The following is a 20,995-nucleotide window of genomic DNA, read 5'->3' on the forward strand; positions in this document are numbered from 1 at the left end:
ACTAGTTTCCAAAAACACTTCGCATATGTAGCTCAGATGAACATGTTTGAAGAATGGACATGGACTCATTTGACATGGGTTTGGTTCATGTCACATGTGTGATCACATAAGGTGATCATCTGATCCTGGGATTGTACTATACAGAACCGTTGAAATGATCAGCTTGTGTGATTGAATATGTGACTAAGACCATTGAGAACGTGTATTGTGTAACAGTGGGGGTTCAAGCGCCTCCAACTGACCAGGCTAACTGGTCGCGACCTTTTAGCGAAGTGGTTAAGGCGTTGCCGTGCGGATCAGGAGTTCGGGGCTCGAATCCCGGGAGCGGCGTACTCGCCCCTTTGATTTGTTTCACTGGTTCCCACACCGGCCCTGTGAGCCTGGCAAACGTGTGCCACACAGGGAAGATCGAACTCGGAGATTCGAGGACGAATCTTAAAAAGAAAAGGGGGAGTAGTGTAACAGTGGGGGTTCAAGCGCCTCCAACTGACCAGGCTAACTGGTCGCGACCTTTTAGCGTAGTGGTTAAGGCGTTGCCGTGCGGATCAGGAGTTCGGGGCTCGAATCCCGGGAGCGGCGTACTCGCCCCTTTGATTTGTTTCAATTGCAATAGGCCAAATACTAGTAACAAGCTACAGTAATTCCTTCCCCAAGATTTCTGAAAAGTCATTAGGTGGCGTGTCTTTGAACTTTTTCCTTCATCGTACTTAATATTCATCATACTGAAAAAGTTCCAGTAAGTACCATTGACTGCTTCAGGTGGTCTCAGTGAAACCACGTCATGTTTAGACTTCACAACTTGTATTATCTGTATTTTGCCATCTAAGGTCATGCCATATATTATGTACTGTGTATTGCTGTAGAATAAATATGAAAGAAAAAAAAACAGACTCGTAATTTCTTTTAATTTTCATGTTTTTCAGATCCATAACTACGTTGATGGTGGACATTGCCAAGAACACTCTTTCAGCCAATCAGAAAATTGCCTGTAAAGTTTTTATCATCGGCTTTAAGCGTTGTGATTATAACGAAAAGAAAGAGCAAAGACTTAGGCGGCTAACACATAGCCTGGTAGTCCTCACATTTGATGAGTACGAGTACAGAAGATGACGTATATATATATATTCATGTCAAAATGTCTATCGATATTGCCTCGATGAAAGTGCAGCATTGAAAGTTAACAAAAGGAAATAAAATAAATATATATTTGGCTTGCAAACCCAGTCTTCTGTGTAAATCATTCTCCCTCATCATGAGAACTGTCTTGTTGGTCTTTCACTGAATAAAGTGTATATCCCCAAACCTAGTGTGGAATAACAACTAATGGTAGTTGTTAACGTTATGTACGCCCCCTTTGTTAATCATTTTCACATTATTGACAGTTTTCTTGAAAACTGCTGGTAAGCTAGTTGATATGCATAAAAACCTAACCAGACCTAATGACGTGGAGCGGGGTTAAATGCATATGACATATAACTCCAAAATACAACATTTTCTGAAAGTATTCAACAATCATAGTACGATAATACTCACCATACATGTTACACCCCTTTCCACTAGCGCGGTGACCTCGCTGCAACCGCGTTGCGAACGAGCGACTGAAATTCAGACAAAATCGAATCTTTTAACGCTTTGTGTGTTTTGTTGTTATTTAGTCATCCTTTTATATTTTGCATGATATTCTAACTTGTTATGAAGTCAAGGGTTGCACAAATCTAATGTCGAAGCTTAAGCGGCACGATCACCTTATTATTGAACATCGCCCCGTCAAAACTCATACCCGTTACTACCCGCTTTGAATCCCCCCTCTCATTGGACCCGCGGCACGCTGGTGGCGTCACTGCGTCCTAAACTAGATTTGTGTTATCCTTGACTTTATAATTGGAATATCATTAAAAACGTATAAGTATGACCAAAAATACGACAAAACACACAAATATTACTAAAGCCCCCGTCACAAATCAACAATTTAGCTAGGCCGAATTGTCGGCGAGCTCCAATTGGGGATTTTCGACATGGCGATTCCGCGGGCTTCGGGCGATTTTTCGGAGCTCGGCCGACTCGGCGTTCGCGGGTCACTGGAAGCTGCGCTTAAATTCAGCGAGGCCTCGGTGACGATTTTTGAACTCGCACAGCTCGTCAACAGGTTGCCCGTAGCTCGCCCGAGCAACGGCCAGCGCTCGGCCAATATTCGGGCGGCCATCCGACGATTTTAGACCCGATTTGTCGTCGATCGGAGGTCGCCCGAACTCTTCGGCCCCGTGCGAGCCTCGCACGGGCTTCGTACAATAATCGGACGACCGCCGTCAGCTGCTCCAGCCGACTCATGAAAAGTAAGGCGTGCTTCGGGCGAGCATTGTACTGGTGTCGATGGGAGCTTGGACAGGCCCCGGCCGAACTTCTTCTTGTTTATAAATAAAAGGTAACGACAGTTTGGTTTATAACATAAGATGATGAATAATACTGTAATATTAACTAATACTAATATCAACTTGTCAAAGAATGCTGTCAAACGTTTCTAAGACAATTCAATTGCAAAGTTAAATTCATAGAAAAAATAAAATGTGGACAGCGAGTTATTGGTTTGGATGTTTCAATTTATACATTAATGGACTGAGGCAAAAATAACACTTGACTTTCTGAGTTTTTTCCCCACTGACTAGTTTAAAGTCCACTGAATCATTATAAATCTAAGTTTGTCTGCCGAATCACGCCCAGGCGTCGATAGGTTTACCAACGGTCGGCCGAAGCTCGGACGGCGTTCACCCGAGCTTCGGTCGATTTCCGTTTGGTGAAAATGTTTGGACCGGGGTTAACGACTGATCTGTTGACTTTGTGGCTCCTGCGCTAGTATTTGGATTGGTCTATAACAAAATTCCTGTTTATTTTATTATTTTCAGTGTGCCCTCCCACTTCACTCATTAAGTTAAAATCCTCACACACCATTATTGATGTATAGGGCGGTGCCCATCTCCGTTTCATAGCCCTGGGCCACACTGTTGTGCAATCACTGTAGCAGGGGGCTAGTCCACTGGCAGTGAAGAGTGTTTAACTTCCATACTGTTTCACAAGTATGTACCATTTTTATAAAGTCTTTGGTATGACTCAATGCGCCTCTTGTCCAGAGATGTCCTACCCGGGGCTTGAGCCCCAGTCCTTCTGATCCAAGTAATTGGAACCAGATGTGGTGAGAGACAAAGGCGCAGGCCACTAAACCACAGGGACCCCCCCCACTTCACTCATGCCCTATAGATTTGCCACAACTCAGAAAGTAAAGTTGGTCCAAATATGAGCTTGTTACCAGGTCAGTTGATTCTGACTTCGTCCGTGTCCAAGAGATGGTACCGTCTTATGTGGAATTTATGATTATTAGTGTTCGACGGACGTCGCCCGAGCCCCGTTCAATTTGTGACGGGGCAGGTTTTCAGCGAAAAATACGGTCAACGCTCGGGCGAATTTGAAATCGGCGAGCATCGGGCGATCTACAAATTCGCCCGACGCTCACATGAATTGTGACGCCGGCTTTATTATCTTCGCCGAGAACTTGTACTCGGAGAAGATTATGTTTTCGGTTGAAAAATCTGTTGGGTGGGTCCGTATGTATGTCAGGGGCACAACTCAAGAAAGCTTCAATGAATCTTTATGATTTTTGGTGAGTGTGTAGTGGTTGTGCAAAGGAAGGTCAAGTTCGAAAATGGTTCACCTTGCGTTTTTCAACAGTACTGCAGCGGACTTTGCATTTTTGTGTGTTTGTATGTAGGCAAAAAAGTGACGGAAACGTTGATGGATCTTCATGATTTTTTGCAGGTGTGTAGATGTTGTGAAAACGGAGGTCAAGTTTAAAAATGGTTCCCCTGGCATTTTCCGTCGGTACTGCAGAGGGCTTTGTGTGGATGTGTATTTGTATGTCGCCAGCATAACTCGAGAAGCTGTTGATGGATCTGTATGATATTTAGTGGATGCGTAGGGTTTACAGAAAGGAAGGTGAAGTTCGATAACGGGCCTTCTAGCGGGTACCTAAGGTACTGCAGCGGAGCTTACAAATTTTGGGGCATATTTTCTGAAAGTGCCATGGTCATAATTTTTTTGTGTGGTAGATAGTTCATGCCACAGAAAGTAAGTTCTGTAAATTTGGCCCCCCTAGCGGCTTGTTTAGAACTGCAGTGGGTCTTTTTGTTTTGACATTCGGACATGAATAACTTGAGAAGCGGTCGACAGATCGTCGTGATGTTTGGTATGTAGAGAGCTCAGATGGTGCTTTACATAATCAATGACTAATTATGCAAATCGGGAGCTTATTTACATAATTATTAAGCAAAGTTTGTTAACCCACTGCAATTCACTATGGGACATGGGACAGTGTCAGGTCATGTAAACATATGGCCTTGCATAAACGTACGTGTAGGTCAAATAAATAAACAGATGAGGCTCCCACTTTTCCCCTAGCAGAGGTGTGGGTCCAGCTGGTTTTTAACGTGTTCATTTCAGGCATTTTTGTTCAACACGGTTGGCGACATAACTAAAAGAGGACAAAATAGAAAGCCTGACAAAAACACCTAAAACACGCCAAAAACCAGCCAGACCCACTCCTCTGCTTGGAGAGTACACTGCACCAAAACTGCACCACTGCTAGGTGCGGAAAAGTCACATGTACTATGTCTTTCAAGGTGTGTATGGTATGGAATAAAGATTTATTCTATTCATATAACGTTATATTGACTGTGCCATTTCATCATCACTTTCAACTTACAACACTGCAATATCGAGCCTTTGTGGCCCATATAATATCAACATACTCATATTTTTTCATGACCAGTTATAACGTATATCAGCACACTAGACACATATACTAGTCCTGTACCACCATATGATTTTTAACCCTCTCTAGACTGGACTCATTCGCATTTTTTTTCTACTGCTGACAGGTGCCAAAGATAATCCCTTCAGCGGAAAACGCCCCGTAGAGCGCCCGGCCAATTACGCCCGGCCTAACGACAATCTATAGTATTCTAGACTAAATCCCAGTAGGCCCAGGGTTGGAGTTATCTGGACATATACTCGATGTAACGTTCGAACGCGTTATTTTTTTATACGTAAACGCATGTTGAAATTTGGCGGTTAACATGACCTTAGAGACAAACCCCCACTATAATCGTCCTAAATTCGTCCCACGCATCGGTTTACGCCCAGATGAACAAAGTAAAAAAAAAATCCTGTCAGCAGTTTAAACAAGACAGGCAATGATAAAAATTGCCATGGCGACGGTGGTTGTTGTTTTGATTTTTACTGTACCCTGCTTAGGGCACAGTGATAGGTGGTGCTGTTCATACAGGATTTCTAATGAAAAGGGCTGACGGGGACCTGTTCTACTGGACAAATACAGACACGCACACACACACAGACACGCACACACACACAGACAGCGACAGTTCCACTAGATTCTACCAGGCACACCCCACTGCCAGAACGAACATCGATTTCATCACAGCCTGATCATGACAACTGAAAACAGCCCACGGACAGGGTTCCCACCATACAAAATGACTATTCTACTCTGATAGGACTGCTGTTTACATGAACAACATGTTAGGCCAAATCTTCACAAATTTCAACATCAAAGTCTACTTACCAACGACACAGCATACATCATGCAATAGCTTGTACACTTATGTTCCCTGAACTATAGAACTAAGTCCTCTAGAGCGTGAATGGCCAGGGATGTTAGCTAAGGATGGAATGCCAGAATGGAATCCCAGGATGGAATGCCAGGATGGAATGCCAGGATGGAATGCCAGGATGGAATCCCAGGATGGAATGCCAGGATGGAATTCGAGTCCCACTGGAATACCAGGAACACCAGTCGTAAAGGAATTTGCCAGTAATTCCTGGAGCCCTAATGAAATGCCAGCCTGGGAATCTTAATCCACAGAAATGTTGTTGTGTAAAAATGTGTCCCATGTGTTCTTGGAAGTGTACAGGATTATATCAGCAAGAAAGTGGCATCTTATCAGCTTGCTAAATTTCCTTGCGACAGTGAAATTTTTCATTGATCGATCTGGCTTGGACATGTTCCCAATGTCATGAATGAGGTTAATGCCCTTTAATTAATCTGCTTGTATAGGTAACTGAAGCAGCGTGTGCACAATCGTTATCTGAGTACAGAGTTGATGCAGTTATGACCTGTTCCCCGAAGAAAGACATTAAATCTTACAGTTGTAAGGACCAGCATTAGGGCATCTAAAAACATTGTAACAGACACACATTGTTTTAGAAAAGAGCAATACAATGTATTACTGTAGAGCTGAGGTCTTAAATGGGTCATGTATACATAAGCCTGGCACATCTGGTAGACAGATGTAGCCTCCTGTCTAGGTTATCTAGGAGGAATGTCCCGAGGGAGGCTTTCTGTCTGACTAACATTCCTAACATTCTTATTGTCTTAATATGCCTATGGACACATGCCTGTACAATTCCTAGAATAGTTGCAATCTGCACACAATACTATATCATTTGGCTCGCCCCTGAGGCGTCGCCAAAAATCAGGATGATCCTGTCAGCAGTGCAGATTTTTCTACTGCTGACAGGATGATCCTGCCAATAGCCTTAGGCTATTTCAATCTCTTCTTCACGTGGGCTGCCAAAAACACATGACATGCTTGTGTTTCCCTGTATGGGCCGTCAAACTTTGTTGTCATATAAACCTGCTCATCTGGGCTTCAAACGCAAATGCGCCGCGCGTCAGGGTGACCGCAAAGCAAAATTCTCGAAAAATTCGTGACGGTGCCGTATAGGCCGTAATCATTTGCCGCCAACATGCCACAACCAGTGTACATGTTAATCTTTTCCAATGTGTACGTTAATGAACCTTTCAGATAGATAGATAGATAACTATTATCTTCATCTATTACTTTAATGAGAATAAAAACATGAATTTTATCCAAATAAAAAATCCCTTTTCCTACCCCCTACGTGCTGATACTGAATTCCTGTTGACTAATCATTTAATCATCCTTCTGTGGTAAGTACTGCAGTAGAACTTTCAGATTTGATATCTCATGTGATCATTTTTTGAAGGGTAGATATCCCATGGGCTCGTAAAATAGTGGTAAATGTTTGTCACCCCTATTAGCGAAGGTCATCAGTCGATAAGTAATAATTAGGTCCCAATTGCGCCCGTAGGGTCCCGAAGTGACAAATTTGGGGGTTGTACCTCCCGGTGTTCGCATGGCTAGCTCATGGTGTCTATTTAAATTGTCCCACTTGGCCACGTAGGGGTCACGCCCGAAAGAAAAAAAAAGTCAAGTATAGCATATACATACATTCTGTACCAAGATAGAACAAAATACAAATGAGGACATTATTTGTATCAATAAAGAAACTTGTTTAGATTATAAGTAGCAAATGATGGGGATGTTAGTTATTTGGTGCAGTTGGACTGGTGCATTGTTCCATAGTAGGAGAAGGGTGTATATTTGATGCAAATGCCTGTCCCTTGGTAACGCCTGGTCATTTGCTAAATTACCACCGAATAAATCCACCAAGTGAGTGAAAATGACCAGGCGTTATTACACCATATTCACCGGTGGATAGGCGGGTCATTAACGTTATCATAATACAAAATGTATAGCGTATCCATACTGACCCATGCAAAACAATGAAAAAGGTCTACGTCCAGCGACATAATAGAATAAACTCCTGAACCAGTAACAACAAGTTGCACAGAAACGTCATGCATGACGTATTTCATATGTAATTCGACACCACGTACTTCATCATGTTTTTCTAATTTACACGATAGCTAGTATCTTTTAAAAGTAGCTGACGATAAACCTTTCTTTGATATTCAGACTACCCATGGTGATTCGAGGTTTGAAACTCTTGCCCGTTTTAGGAAGGTTTGATGATCTTTGATACAACCTAGCGACCCCCGCTCCGATGGTACATTTTTGTACGGCATAACATCATGGTCATGCGTTTATCACGTGAACGCCACATGCCGCTGATGTCGGTTGAATTCATTACACACCATTGTTTTCTTCCATCGCGTCAAGCAAGCGGTAGGACAAACAGTGACTACTATCATTTGTCTGTAGACCCCCCCCCCCAAGACAAACATTTAGCTCCTAAAACAACAGGAGCTAATTGATTCATTAGCATGCAACCTTGTCTTAAAGGCATCCAGAGCATTTTATAAGGCTTGAAACTACATGTATAATTTTAAAAAACTCCAATTTCCAGTCATTTCTACACAATTAGTAAGTTTCAATAACACTATACCATTACATATCGACATCAAAGGAGCAAAGATACGATGTCGTTGTGTGGTGAGAACTGATAGAATACCCAAGCCCTAATAGACTGATCCTGACTGTCCATCACAATTGGCGGTTTGACCAATGAGAGAGTGACTGCATGTCCGTCAAATATTTGCATTTCTATGTCTTAATTTTGCATTTCTACGTTTTGACGGAGGTGGGCGGGGTTATGGTATCGGTCTATTTACACTAGGCACGTGAAACTAAAAGATCACCATGTAGCTTATTTTTGTGCCGCTTTTGAGCACTTTTGACAAGAAATCCGCAGGCAAATGTGGTAAACAGTGGCATTAAATGTCAATTTCCATAAAGATTACAGCAACTAGAACATTTCCAGTTTTCCAGCCTCATAAAATGGTCTGGGTGCCTTTAACTTACTATCCTATTGAACCATATGAAATTGTCTTCCCTTCATTAACATATCTATTCAGAGTTTTGGTATAAAACCTAGTTCTACCAGATCCTTCTTAAGTCACTGACGAAAGATAGCGGATGCTATCTGAAACGTCTGACTGTTTCAAAATCTTATCCAGTTGCTTGAGTAATTATTTTTGGCGTATCTTATTACCTGGATGTCTAACCTTTATCAAAGTTCCACGAACACATTATCTTCGCCAAATAATCAAGGCTTATTATGGAGAGTGATTGATATTTACATGCGTATCACCCCCTGCAAATTTGATCATGCACCATACCATTTGGAAGTTATGATGGGGCGAATGAGTCCAGTCTAGAGAGGGTTTAAAATCATTTGGTGGTACAGGACTAGTATATGTGTCTAGGGTGCTGATATACGTTACAACTGGTCATGAAAAAATATGAGTATGTTGATATCATATGGGCCACAAAGGTTCGATATTGCAGTGTTGTAAGTTGAAAGTGATGATGAAATGGCACAGTCAAGATATATGAATAGAATAAATCTTTATTCCATATCATACACATCTTGAAAGACATAGTACATGTGACTTTTCCGCACCTAGCAGTGGTGCAGTTTTGGTGCAGTGTACTCTCCAAGCAGAGGAGTGGGTCTGGCTGGTTTTTGACGTGTTTTTAGGTGTTTTTGTCAGGCTTTCTATTTTGTCCTCTTTTAGTTATGTCGCCAACCGTGTTGAACAAAAATGCCTGAAATGAACACGTTAAAAACCTCCTTGTTAAAAGCCAGCTGGACCCACACCTCTGCTTGGAGAAAGGTGGGTGCCTCATCTGTTTATTTATTTGACCTACATGTACGTTTATGCAAGGCCATCTGTTTACATGACCTGACACTGTCCCATAATGAAATGCAGTGGGTTAACAAATGTCCTTACTAATTATGTAAATAAGCTCCCGATTTGCATAATTAGTCATTATGTAAAGTACCATCTGAGCTCTCTACATACCAAACATTACGACGATCTCAAGTTATTCATGTCCGAATGTCAAAACAAAAAGACCCACTGCAGTTCTAAACAAGCCGCTAGGGGGCCCAAATTTACAGAACTTACTTTCTGTTGCATTAACAAAAATTATGAGCATAGCACTTTCAGAAAATATGCCCCAAAATTTGTAAGCTCCGCTGCAGTACCTTAGGTACCCGCTAGAAGGCCCATTATCGAACTTGACCTTCCTTTCTGTAAACCCTCTTCTTGGATGTCCATTGCGCAGCGATGATGACGTCAATGGCGTTGTAGATGGGACCGCAGGCCGAATGCAGAGGCGCAGATGCGCCCACACACCGGGCACACGGCAGTGGTGCTGGGGTCGGGTCTCCTTTCCTTCCTTTCCCGTCTCTTCCGCTCCAGTTCGGCTATCCTATTGTCCTCAAACCCTACGCATCCACTAAATATCACACAGATCCATCAACAGCTTCTCGAGTTATGCTGGCGACATACAAATACACATCCACACAAAGCCCGCTGCAGTACCGACGGAAAATGCCAGGGGAACCATTTCTAAACTCGACCTCCGTTTTCACAACATCTACACACCTGCAAAAAATCATGAAGATCCATTAACGTTTACGTCACTTTTTTTGCCTACATACAAACACACAAAAATGCAAAGTCCGCTGCAGTACTGTTGAAAAACGCAAGGTGCACCATTTTCGAACTTGACCTTCCTTTGCACAACCACTACACACCTACCAAAAATCATAAAGATTCATTGAAGCTTTCTTGAGTTATGCCCCTGACATACATACGGACCCACCCAACAGATTTTTCAACCGACAACATAATCTTCTCCGAGTACAAGTACTTGGCAAAGATAAAAATAAACCCTATGTCAACTGATTCAACTGTTTAGTTTAAATCTGGTAATGTTTTCCTTTCATAGACTTTGATAATGAGCGCTGTGGTGTTTTCTGGGTGATTAGAGGTCATGAATAAACAGTGCTTACCGATTTGAACCGTGCAGAGTTCATTACGTTCTCAGAATCCTACTTTTGCACCCTAAGAAGAATTGTCGTAAAATCCATTTTGCGGCACCCTACTGATGCATCTTGGGAAGTGGGAAATCGGCGAATTCCTCTCTTCTGCTCTCGGTTCAGAGTTTTTTTTTACAATTCAGGGCCGACCTGACTCGTTCCCAGAAAGGCAATAGCGCTTTTCCAAACATCCTTTTCGGTCAATTCAATGTTTCCTATGGATTGGGGTGCCTTGTTTTCGAACGACAGACGAATTTGATATTTCCTCTGGAAACGTCATTTTTAGTGAAAACCGTCATTTAAAGCAATTTTAATCCCCCAAACTGCTATTTTTAGGGCATTTTTCCAAGGCCGTTGGAAGGAAAATAAAAGTTTTCCTAGGATAATGATTGATATGGGAATAAAGGTCATCATTCTGTCTGTACAATTAGGAAAAATGAAAAAAATCGATACGTTTTCCGCAATCCCCGAAATATAAAAGATAACACACTGCTATAGCGGTAGCCGAAAAATCGGGAGTCAAAACTAATGAGAAAACCTAGGATTTGTGTCTTATCTTCACGCACTCTTTAGCTCCTAGGTCAAAACAATTCCGAACCGGAACCGGGTGTCCTTCTGATTGGTCAATGTTATGTGTATATCTCCTTCTGATTGGTCAACATCATTCACCACTAGCGATTCATTATTCACCACTTGTGGCACTTCTATGACATTACGGCGTCATTACCAATATGCAATGGGGACTTCTGCATGTTATGTTAGGGGAGTACAAGATCTACCAAGGTGAATTTTGCTCATTACAGGGGAGTGAAATCTGCAATTGGAGAGGCAGACATTTCCCAGCAAATGCAATATATTTCCAACAATCATGTCGCAGATGCTTTTCTGATGAACAGCTGCAGACTCACCACATCTACCTGCACAGACACGGACCTGCGGGAAGCAAATGAAGTTGCGCTGAGCTGGACTGAGATACATTGCGACAAGCTATGATGATGATGTTGTGGTAGCTCACACCTGTTAGTTTAAAATCTGGGACAAGAATTCCCCAGGGACCCAACAGCTGGTGGTCAAACCATCTAATTTGCATAATTAAGGGGGCATTCTATAAACCTACTCCGTTCAATGGTACGACAGTTAAAAAATGCAACATCTGTTGTAACTGAGAAATAAGGGGACATTGATAGATAAAGTTATAATGAAGACCTACTTTGCATAATTATAGAGAAAATAATGTAATTCCATATTGGTAGATAACTGGAATGTCATACTTGTGGCATTTGGAAGCTATGTGACAGCGAACATAGTTGAATATAAATTATGCAAATGTAGGCCTAATTTGCATAATATATATTTCATGGAGATTTGAGGTCTCCAAACTCTTCTTATATTATAATGAGTCATAGGCAATTAAAGGAACACCACTAAAACAATATCTTTCACTCCTGATCTGTTATATACAGTTTATATGAATGTGCGGTATGGAGTGAATATATGCAAACAACCTGGATGATGACAATAAAAGGTAAGTAAAGGTAGTCCCATGGACACAATGTCTGGTAAGGAAAGCCGAGAATCGAACCCGAGACCTCTTGATGCATAGCCGCTCATCTATATTGACAATAGCTAATTCCATTCGATCATGACAGTTACAACTTCTGACAATTTGAGAATTTGAAAGTGCAGCATAAATAAGACGTGATGTCAAACATTTTATTGACAGAACAAAATCATTTCCTATATCAGTATATGCCATGAAATCCACTCACCATTACATAAAAGCGTGCCAAAACATGTGCAATGCATTAGAGGCCTACTCAAGCCTACACTGGTGTTGATGAACAAGTGTTTGTGCTTGCAAAGGTACGATTCTGCACATAAATGTAGTATTACAGCTGAGTTTTCCTGTTATAAACACTGGAGCTCAAAATACAGTATACAGAGTTGTTCATTTGAAGTATGAAGTGTGTCTCTAAACCTACATAACACTTTATCATTTGCACTATCATGAGCTGAATGACAGTTCAACATATTGTCGTCAGTACTTATGGACTTATACTAGTAACATGTCTTCATTTAATAACCCAACACTAGTAGAGTTTACAGAAGACTACTTAGTAATACTCAAATACAGTGTTCACTGTCCTCTGTCGGATGTACATGAATAATATCTTACTCACTTGCTTGATCCTTTGCAATTACCCTGCAATAGAATTAATTTTCAATGTCTTCTTAAGTCCTAGACAGTTCTTTAAAGTATTTAGCTTCTTAACAGGTTATGCAGGTCACAGGATCATAATAACCTGCCCTACACAGAGGTCCTTAGTTTCTGGGCAGGTTACATATCTCACAGGAGGCATTATGTGCTTGGTTGATGAAGGTGCAGTGTTGACATGTCCACACACCACCTGCAGCGCCCCCTGTGGGGAAGGATGGTCCTGCAGCTGAAGGCCCAGTACCCACAGGCGGACTTGGTGCTGTAGGGGAACATTCAGGAGGGTTAGAACAGGCACTGAACACATTAGGCTTAACTAGACATAATAACTGGCATGGTATGAAAGTTTGAATTCATATTTTCATGCGAGGTACACATGTACGGTATCTCCATTCCATGCATGAGGATGATTAAAAATTTTCATGTTCAGGGACTAAGAGGGGCCACAACATACAAAATACTTTTTATAGCCAGGTTGCCGTGTGGGCAAACACAGCCAAACGCTAGGTTACTCTTGAATATTTCAGGTTGCCTCACCTTGAGCTCTGCACGTGAATTCTATCACTTTAAGTTTTTAATTGTTTAACGTTAGTTATAAAGTTTGAAGATTGTTCATGGTTAGAAAATTAACACACTGAGAAAAAACATCCAGAGAAAGAATCCCTATTACAGCCCTGAGCGTGCCAAAGGCAATCGGGTATTTTGAACCCTGGGTCATATGGAATGCAGAATTATTGTTAAAAAAAGGATGAGGAAATGGTAAAAATAGAGAAAAATTGAGAAAATAATTGAATCTTTCACAACAGTACATTTCTTGCTACATTTACACTGAGCTGCTATTAGAAGTCTTCCCACAAGACAAGAACAATATGGTATTTAATATAGGTTTTCTAAAGACAAAGTTTTTTTTGGCGAGCCTAAGGCCACACCAATTTAATTTCTTGGTTAACAGATTTTATTTTCAATTTTAGCAAAAAAAGTCATGAAAACAGAAGGCTGGGGTGAAAACTTGCACCTGACCCTGTTCACACCCTGAAACTGTGTGCACCAAAGTAAAAACATTCCTCTGAGATTCTGTTTTCATGTTGTTTTTCCAATCTAGCGTTTAAAAAAAAAAGAATTTTCATTCCGTTTATTGGCCATACCAATTTAATTTGTTGGTTCTCGGATTTTTTCAGGAAAAAAAAATTGGCTCTATACTGAATCAAGCCTGAGGAGCTGGGGCCTTGTGAAAAGAAAGACACGAAATGAATCCACACGTCTAGTCTAGTCTAGGGGTGGTTCCCGGTTCACTGGATCTCATTCGGACCTGTACAACATCCAAGAACCAAGTCCAAAATACCTAAAAGTCCAAAATCAAGTCGAAAAAACCTTGTTAGACCTTTCTGTTTAGACATGGTACTACTAGTAGGTCATCTGCCAAAAAAAGGTTAAAAAAGCAACCCTAAATCAAGCTAGATTAGCCTTAATTCACATTTGTCTCTTTCTGTAACTATTTGTTCAGTTTTCTGGACATGAACATGAGAACCTGAATAAAACCAGAACCTGATTAAGCCAAACCGACATTTAGCCCTTGTCATTGCAACATTTCAGGCACATAATGTTATACCAATACTGATAAGATTTTTCACTTAACATTAGGCCTTCACAATAATTTTAACATTGTTTGAACAAGAAGAAATTGTTTAAAGCTACATATAATCAGGGATTTTAACCTCCTTGATATAATCAAGGATTTAACCTCCTTGATATACTAGTAGTGCACAAATTGTGGTATCATTGACTGTTCAGTTCAGTTCATCCTACTGGAAACAAGTAAACAAGAGTTCCACAACCTCATATCTCCATGAACAATCCTATTCATGCAAATGATATATGCTTGGTCATTAACACCTTTATTTTCAACTTACACATGTTGCAATATTGACAGTCCTATAATTTTCCAATTAGATGAATTATGGTGTTTTTGCATTTATTATGCAAATTAGGAATTTATTTGCATAACTGGTATCTGTTGATGCTCCACTTTCCAAAAGGTCTCGGACCGGAGTTTTTTTAACGATTTCGTGTGTAGGCCGACACCCTCAGGTCGACGGGCTACAATTCCGCCAAGAAAAGTAGGACGGAAAATGTAATCACATGGTCGAAAAGCGGTTTTCTGCTGTTTTCCGATGTATTTATCGGTATTGTCCGTTGTCCCTTTATTTTAGGTAGAAACCATAGTAAAATGTAAATTTTGCAGCCGAAAATTGTAATTTTTTCTCACTTTTTTGATCGAACCTGCTCGGAAAAACGAGTTTTCCTGGGGTCACGGCATATATGCTGAAAAAGCTTACTAAATGGTGTCTCTGAAAAATGAAAAAAATAAGAAAGTCATGTGATAACTTTTTCGCAATCTCCGATGACCCAAATTCGGTGAAAATGCATTAAAAACGATGCTATTTGGGTCATCGGGCGAGAAAACCGCATCACCGTTCCCGCGGACTAATACAAAAAAGGCTTCGATAGCGAAGCAACTGCACCGCGCCCAAAAATACTACAACTCACAGGCTTTTCAGAGGATTCAAAATATTTATGCACAGCTAAAACCATCACCAAGCAATCTCGGGCAGAAATCAGGGTGACGACCACGCACTTCCGGCAGATTACCGGGTCACAATTGACCTCCGACCCGGAACCATAAACCGCATGTTACATGTATTTGAGTCTGATAATGGAAAAAAATGCAAATATAGATTTTCCTCATTAGCTATGCAAATTAAGTCACAATTAGCAAAATTTGCACTTCATTATGTATATCTCTGTCTAAGCTACCTGCATACTAAGTATCACATGGACGGTCCTATAATTTTCTAATTAGATGAGATATGGTGTTTTGCTTTGGAAACACAAACAGACACACAGACACACCCAAAACAATACCTCCATTTTTATCTCCATGAAAAATGGAGATATAGTTTTGGGTGTGTCTGTGTGTCTGTCTGTTTGTCTGTCCGGACTACTGTAGTCAGCATAACTCAAGAACCTCTTAATGGATTACGATGATATTTGGTGTGTGGGCAGGTGTTGTGAAGCCGAAATTCAAGGTCGATTTTGGGCCCCCTGGTATGTGACCTTGGTTCTGCAGCAGAAATTCCATTTTTGCATCTCTTGACCTGGACGTGCTATGGTCTTGATTTTTTGGTGGCAGATAGCTTGTGGTGTAATGAAAATGTGGTGTGGGTTTGGGCCCTCTAGCAGCTTCCTTTGGAACTGCAGGGGCGTTATCGTGAAAATCTTCTAAGGAGAATAACTGAACAAAGGAACGATGGATTTCCATGATATCTAGTATACAGGTAGCTTGGACAGAGATGTACACAATGAAGTGCAAATTATGTTAATTAGAATTTAATTTGCATAACTTATCATCAGACTCAAATACATGTAACAATAAATGTATTTTATGGAAAGTGGATCATCAACAGATACCAATTATGCAAATAACTTCCAGATTTGCATAATTAATGCAAAACACCATATATCATCTAATTTGAAAATCATAGGACTGTCAATATGATACTTAGTATGCAGGTAGCTTAGACAGATATATCCATAATGAAGTGCAAATTATGCTAATTGTGACTTAATTTGCATAGCTAATGAGGAAAATCTATATTTGCAGTGTTTTCCATTAACAGACTCAAATACATGTAACATATGTAGTTTATGGAAAGTGGAGCATCAACTGATACCAATTATGCAAATAGATTCCTAATTTGCATAATTTATGCAAAAACACAATTCATCTAATTGGAAAATTATAGGACTGTCAATATTGCAACATGTGTTAGTTAGATAAAGGTGTTTATGACCAAGCATATATTATGCAAATGTGTAAGTCATTTGCATGAATAGAATTGTTCATGGAGATATGAGGTCGTGGAACTCTTGTTCATGGAGATTTTCATGGAGATAACTTTATCTCCATTTTTCAGGAGATAACTATATCTCCATTTTTCATGGAGATAATAAGAGAATCAATTCAACTAACTCATCTTTAATGTGCTATCATTCACATCATAAAGGCACAGTATTTCAACAGAGCATATAGGTCATGGTAGAAAATATTTTGAGCAGAAATATGGATGATTTTGCCCTGAAACCTTTCTGTTCATCAAGTGAAAAAACATGTGCAAAAAGTATACGGCAACGCAAGTTTTATTCTCATAATCGTCCAACTGACTTTTATGCAGCACTGTCCTACCTTCATAGAACCCACCTGCCTACTGTTATTATTCATGCCAGGTCCATTTGTACAAGATCCAAGAGTAGAGCTGACTAATCCTCTTCTAGCGCTGACCAAAGTTTTGTTTTCAAATTGTGTGTATGTAATTCATTACCTTTGTCAAGAAGGTTATATTTCAATGCTTGTCTGTGTGTCTGTTAGTAAACACGATAAGTCGAGAACGCCTGGATGGATTGTTGTCGTATTTGGTGTGTTGGCGTGTATGTTGGAAATCTCAAGATGATTAGATTTTGGACGAAGTACTTTGCATAATTAACGAGAAAAGTTTAGAAATGTGTTATATTGTATGACCAATCTGTATACCAGCTGGGATGTGTTGGTGGTGTTGTTTGGAGGGGTCAAGGGAAACCTGGTATGATTGGAATCCTCTTCATGGCGACCACCTGTCCATTGCGACCGTTTTTGCCCGGTCCCCCGGGTGGTCGCCTTGGGCAGGTTTGACTGTACACTGCTTTACATTAGGAAGAACAATCAGTAGCTGTGTGTCACTTGTGATGTATTCCAAGAGAATACCTAATTGTCAGCAACGCCGTCAATTTTCGTAAATTAAGGCTACTGAATGCATTCGCAAGACATGGGAGCATAACACAATAAGAATCTGAACATTTTCATGCAACGAAACCCTCCCTATTCTCAATGTGGTAATATCCTGGGAGGCCCTACCACGCATATAAACACCACCGACACTACCTCCTACACATACCTACCTTACATTAAGCGCCCTCTGAGAACACCCTGACTAACTGCAGCTACAACAAGCATCACAACAACTTCGCCAGCTAGACATCTTCATACCCACCAAATAGCTTTCACCCAATGACTCTAGGTTACAATAACCTTCGCCAATAAATAGGCACAAAACACATTTCCCATACATGGTATACATTAGGATTAGGAAGTATATCAAAGAATGTCTAGACGTTAGAAACTCCTCCAATGATTGTAAAATCCCATTGTCATCCCATACTACTACACCATATTGTATAAGATAGACTGATTAGCCTAATAGAATGTTATCTATGTACCAGTGAATGTCATACTTTGTACCTTGTACAATTGTTGTGCAATAAAGTTACTATTTAAAAACCTAACATATCACCCCTCTTACCCACAACCTCACCCACTTCCCGACTGATTGTGAAAGAGTACAACATTGCCATTTCACGTCAAACACCTACCTAAATCCAAAATAAAACACACTACCATCACCAACCGACAACATTTCGTACCCTGCACCAATGTTAAAAGGTTCCCATCTCGACTTCCACCAAACAAACAAATCTCTAACCCACCTATCCATCTTCTCAAAAAACACTTCAGCCCATTGCCAAAACATTCCAACTTTCCATCTGCACAAATCTACTCCACATCCAACATCAAACAATTAATCAAAACAACGACTTCCCTGCTATCACACCTTACTACGCTCCACGCCTTCTTTCTATACATCACAAATCATCTACATTACTTCCGCATACCAAATCCACATCACGATAATACATCCGCATCCTTCATAACATCCCACCCAACTAACAACCCATCCATTGACGAAGGTATGGGTTCGTGGAACTCTTGTTTCCACTGCAACATCTTGAACATGTATCCCAAACTCCGGCTCCCCAAAGATTCTTATGTCATAAGTTATGAGCAAATACTACCGAACTGTGTTGTCTCTCTCCACTGCCATTATGAACCCTGCAGTTTGTGGTGTCTCTCCTTTGATATTATGGTAAAAATTGTCAACTATGGCTTCTTCCAGGCTCCAAATTAGTACTTCCGATGGCTGGCCATTTTGAAAGGAGGTCATGCCAGCCACTACACATAGTCAAGTCTTTGATTGGCTCCTCTATGTTCACACTCATTTTTTTCAATCGCGATTGAAGTATAATCGCGATTGAATCGATCCGATCCCGATCGATTTTTTCAGTGTGAACGCTCCCAATCGCGATTGGATCGATCCGATCGCGATTGTTTCTGATCCACCTCCGGAGGTAGTTTGGGGAAGATCAATCGCGATCGGATCCAATCCAATCCTATCAAATTCTGAGTGTGAACACAACTACGATTCATTCCATCGCAATCGGCGGGGATTTCGGCTGGTTCCGGGGTACGTGGGGTCATAGTTCGCATCGCGCGGGAAAACAAACCCAAGCCACACATGTCAGATCGCTCTCTTACAACAACAACGACTTTTCATCGTCAACAATGGCCAAGATGAAGGATGAAACTCCGTCAGCAACTTCAGCTGGTGGCAGGTGGCGCGATGAGGAGACCAGGGTCCTCATTGCAATCTGAGAGAGGAGGTGCAGGCCAAACTGGGGAAATGTCACCGAAAGAGGGACATTTACCGCACCAAGTGACAATGTCTAGCGGAAAAATTGACATAAAACAAGGACAACAACCAGATGATCGCCTATGGCATGCTTCAATCGTGCTTCAATCGCGATCGGATCACGGCGTACTTTAATCCACTTGGTGAAAAGCAGTGTGAACGCGAAAGTTTATTTACGTTCAATCGCGATCGGATCGAACAATCGCGATTATACTTCAATCGCGATTGAAAAAAATGACTGTGAACGGGGTCTATATCATGTGACTATTTCCAGCATTTTGATTGGCTTGTAACTATTGACAAAGCCCTCAATCAATTCACATTGGGGTTGCAGGCTATTTTTGGTGTATATACTTGATTGATTTTTGATTTTTTGATTTCAATTTTTCGGAAGCGGCGATTCCAAGAACCAACTAATTAAATTGGTGTGGCCTTAACCAAGAAAATAAATTGGTGTGGCCTAATGGTATAGTATTGTGTGCAGTCTGCAAGAATTCTAGGAATTGTACAGGAATGACTCCACAGGAATTTCCATCCACAGGATGATAACTCGAGAATGCTTGGACGGATTGTCTCCATATTTGGTAGGTTGGTAGGTCTTTGTAAGACCTTAGGTTTTTGGCCCCCTTGCAACTTTCTGTGGTACTGCAGCGGAACTTCCGGTTTTGATATCTCGTTTTCTGATCATGGTATGGTAATGATACCCTTCTTGACTAAGACTTCCATACTTTGAACAACTTGTGTCATTTGGGTAGAGAAGGTGATCAACTGATATAATCTATGCAAATGAGGTCCTTATTTGCATGTAAGCTATGAGCTGTAACAAAATGAAAACACTAACAGAGACCACTGTCTCCATGGCAACATCTTTTTATTGTCACCATTCTTGTTGTGGCTGTTTTGTGCTGGGAAAAAATGATCACAATCTAAAATAGTCACAATCAAAAAAATTGCAAAGCAGGGTACTATGATTTCGAAATCTGTTTTGTTCTATTGCTAGAAGAATTCAATGTGGCAAGAATGTACTTACAAAACTTTTCCACACAAAATGGTTTGAACTGTTGCAGCAGGATAAATGAAATAATTTTGGTTTCATTCCGTTTTATCCTGAACCCCCTCCCAAGGTAATCTGGAATGGTTAAGAATAAAACGGTTTCGCGGAATTGTAATCATGAATGCAAAAGTGGCGTGGAACGGGTTCACCTCGATGTTTATGACGTTGAACATCTGGATTCGTGGGGCCATAGCTCGTGGCGTCACTTTTGGTTAGTTAGCGTGGGATAGAGTGAAAATTTTTAGCTGTCAACTGGATATTTGGGCCGTGTTTTTGAATTGTAAAATCTTGCTACAGCCCCAAGTCAAGTTCAATTAAACAGCTGGTCTAGGAAGCGGGAGTCCTGATATCTATTGGGGGGATACAGACATGACAATGACAACATGG

The 20,995-nt window shown here is 40.9% G+C and overlaps 2 protein-coding genes and 1 long non-coding RNA gene across 5 annotated transcripts in view; 1 reads left to right on the plus strand and 2 right to left on the minus strand.

Annotated features, from left to right (window-relative positions):
- Positions 1-1,219, plus strand: part of LOC136439603 (uncharacterized) — a 10,293-nt gene extending 9,074 nt beyond the window's left edge. For both annotated transcript variants that reach the window (XM_066435051.1, XM_066435052.1), the window contains exon 6: positions 924-1,219. The gene's annotated coding sequence lies outside the window, so the exon portion shown is untranslated. The remainder of the gene's footprint in view (positions 1-923) is intronic.
- Positions 885-4,337, minus strand: LOC136439609 (uncharacterized). Its single transcript, XR_010756548.1, has 2 exons — positions 1,534-4,337; positions 885-1,303 (listed from the first exon to the last, which is right to left on the minus strand). It is a non-coding gene; the product is annotated as an uncharacterized lncRNA (long non-coding RNA).
- Positions 4,338-12,414: 8,077 nt separating this feature from the next.
- LOC136439593 (nuclear protein localization protein 4 homolog) overlaps positions 12,415-20,995 on the minus strand; it is a 65,952-nt gene continuing 57,371 nt past the window's right edge. For both annotated transcript variants that reach the window (XM_066435031.1, XM_066435030.1), the window contains one exon: positions 12,415-13,199. In XM_066435031.1, the coding sequence (XP_066291128.1) occupies positions 13,045-13,199 (155 nt within the window). In that variant the 3' untranslated portion in view covers positions 12,415-13,044. The remainder of the gene's footprint in view (positions 13,200-20,995) is intronic.

This window comes from Branchiostoma lanceolatum, chromosome 8 (assembly GCF_035083965.1).
Source record: "Branchiostoma lanceolatum isolate klBraLanc5 chromosome 8, klBraLanc5.hap2, whole genome shotgun sequence".
NCBI classification, from domain to species: domain Eukaryota; kingdom Metazoa; phylum Chordata; class Leptocardii; order Amphioxiformes; family Branchiostomatidae; genus Branchiostoma; species Branchiostoma lanceolatum.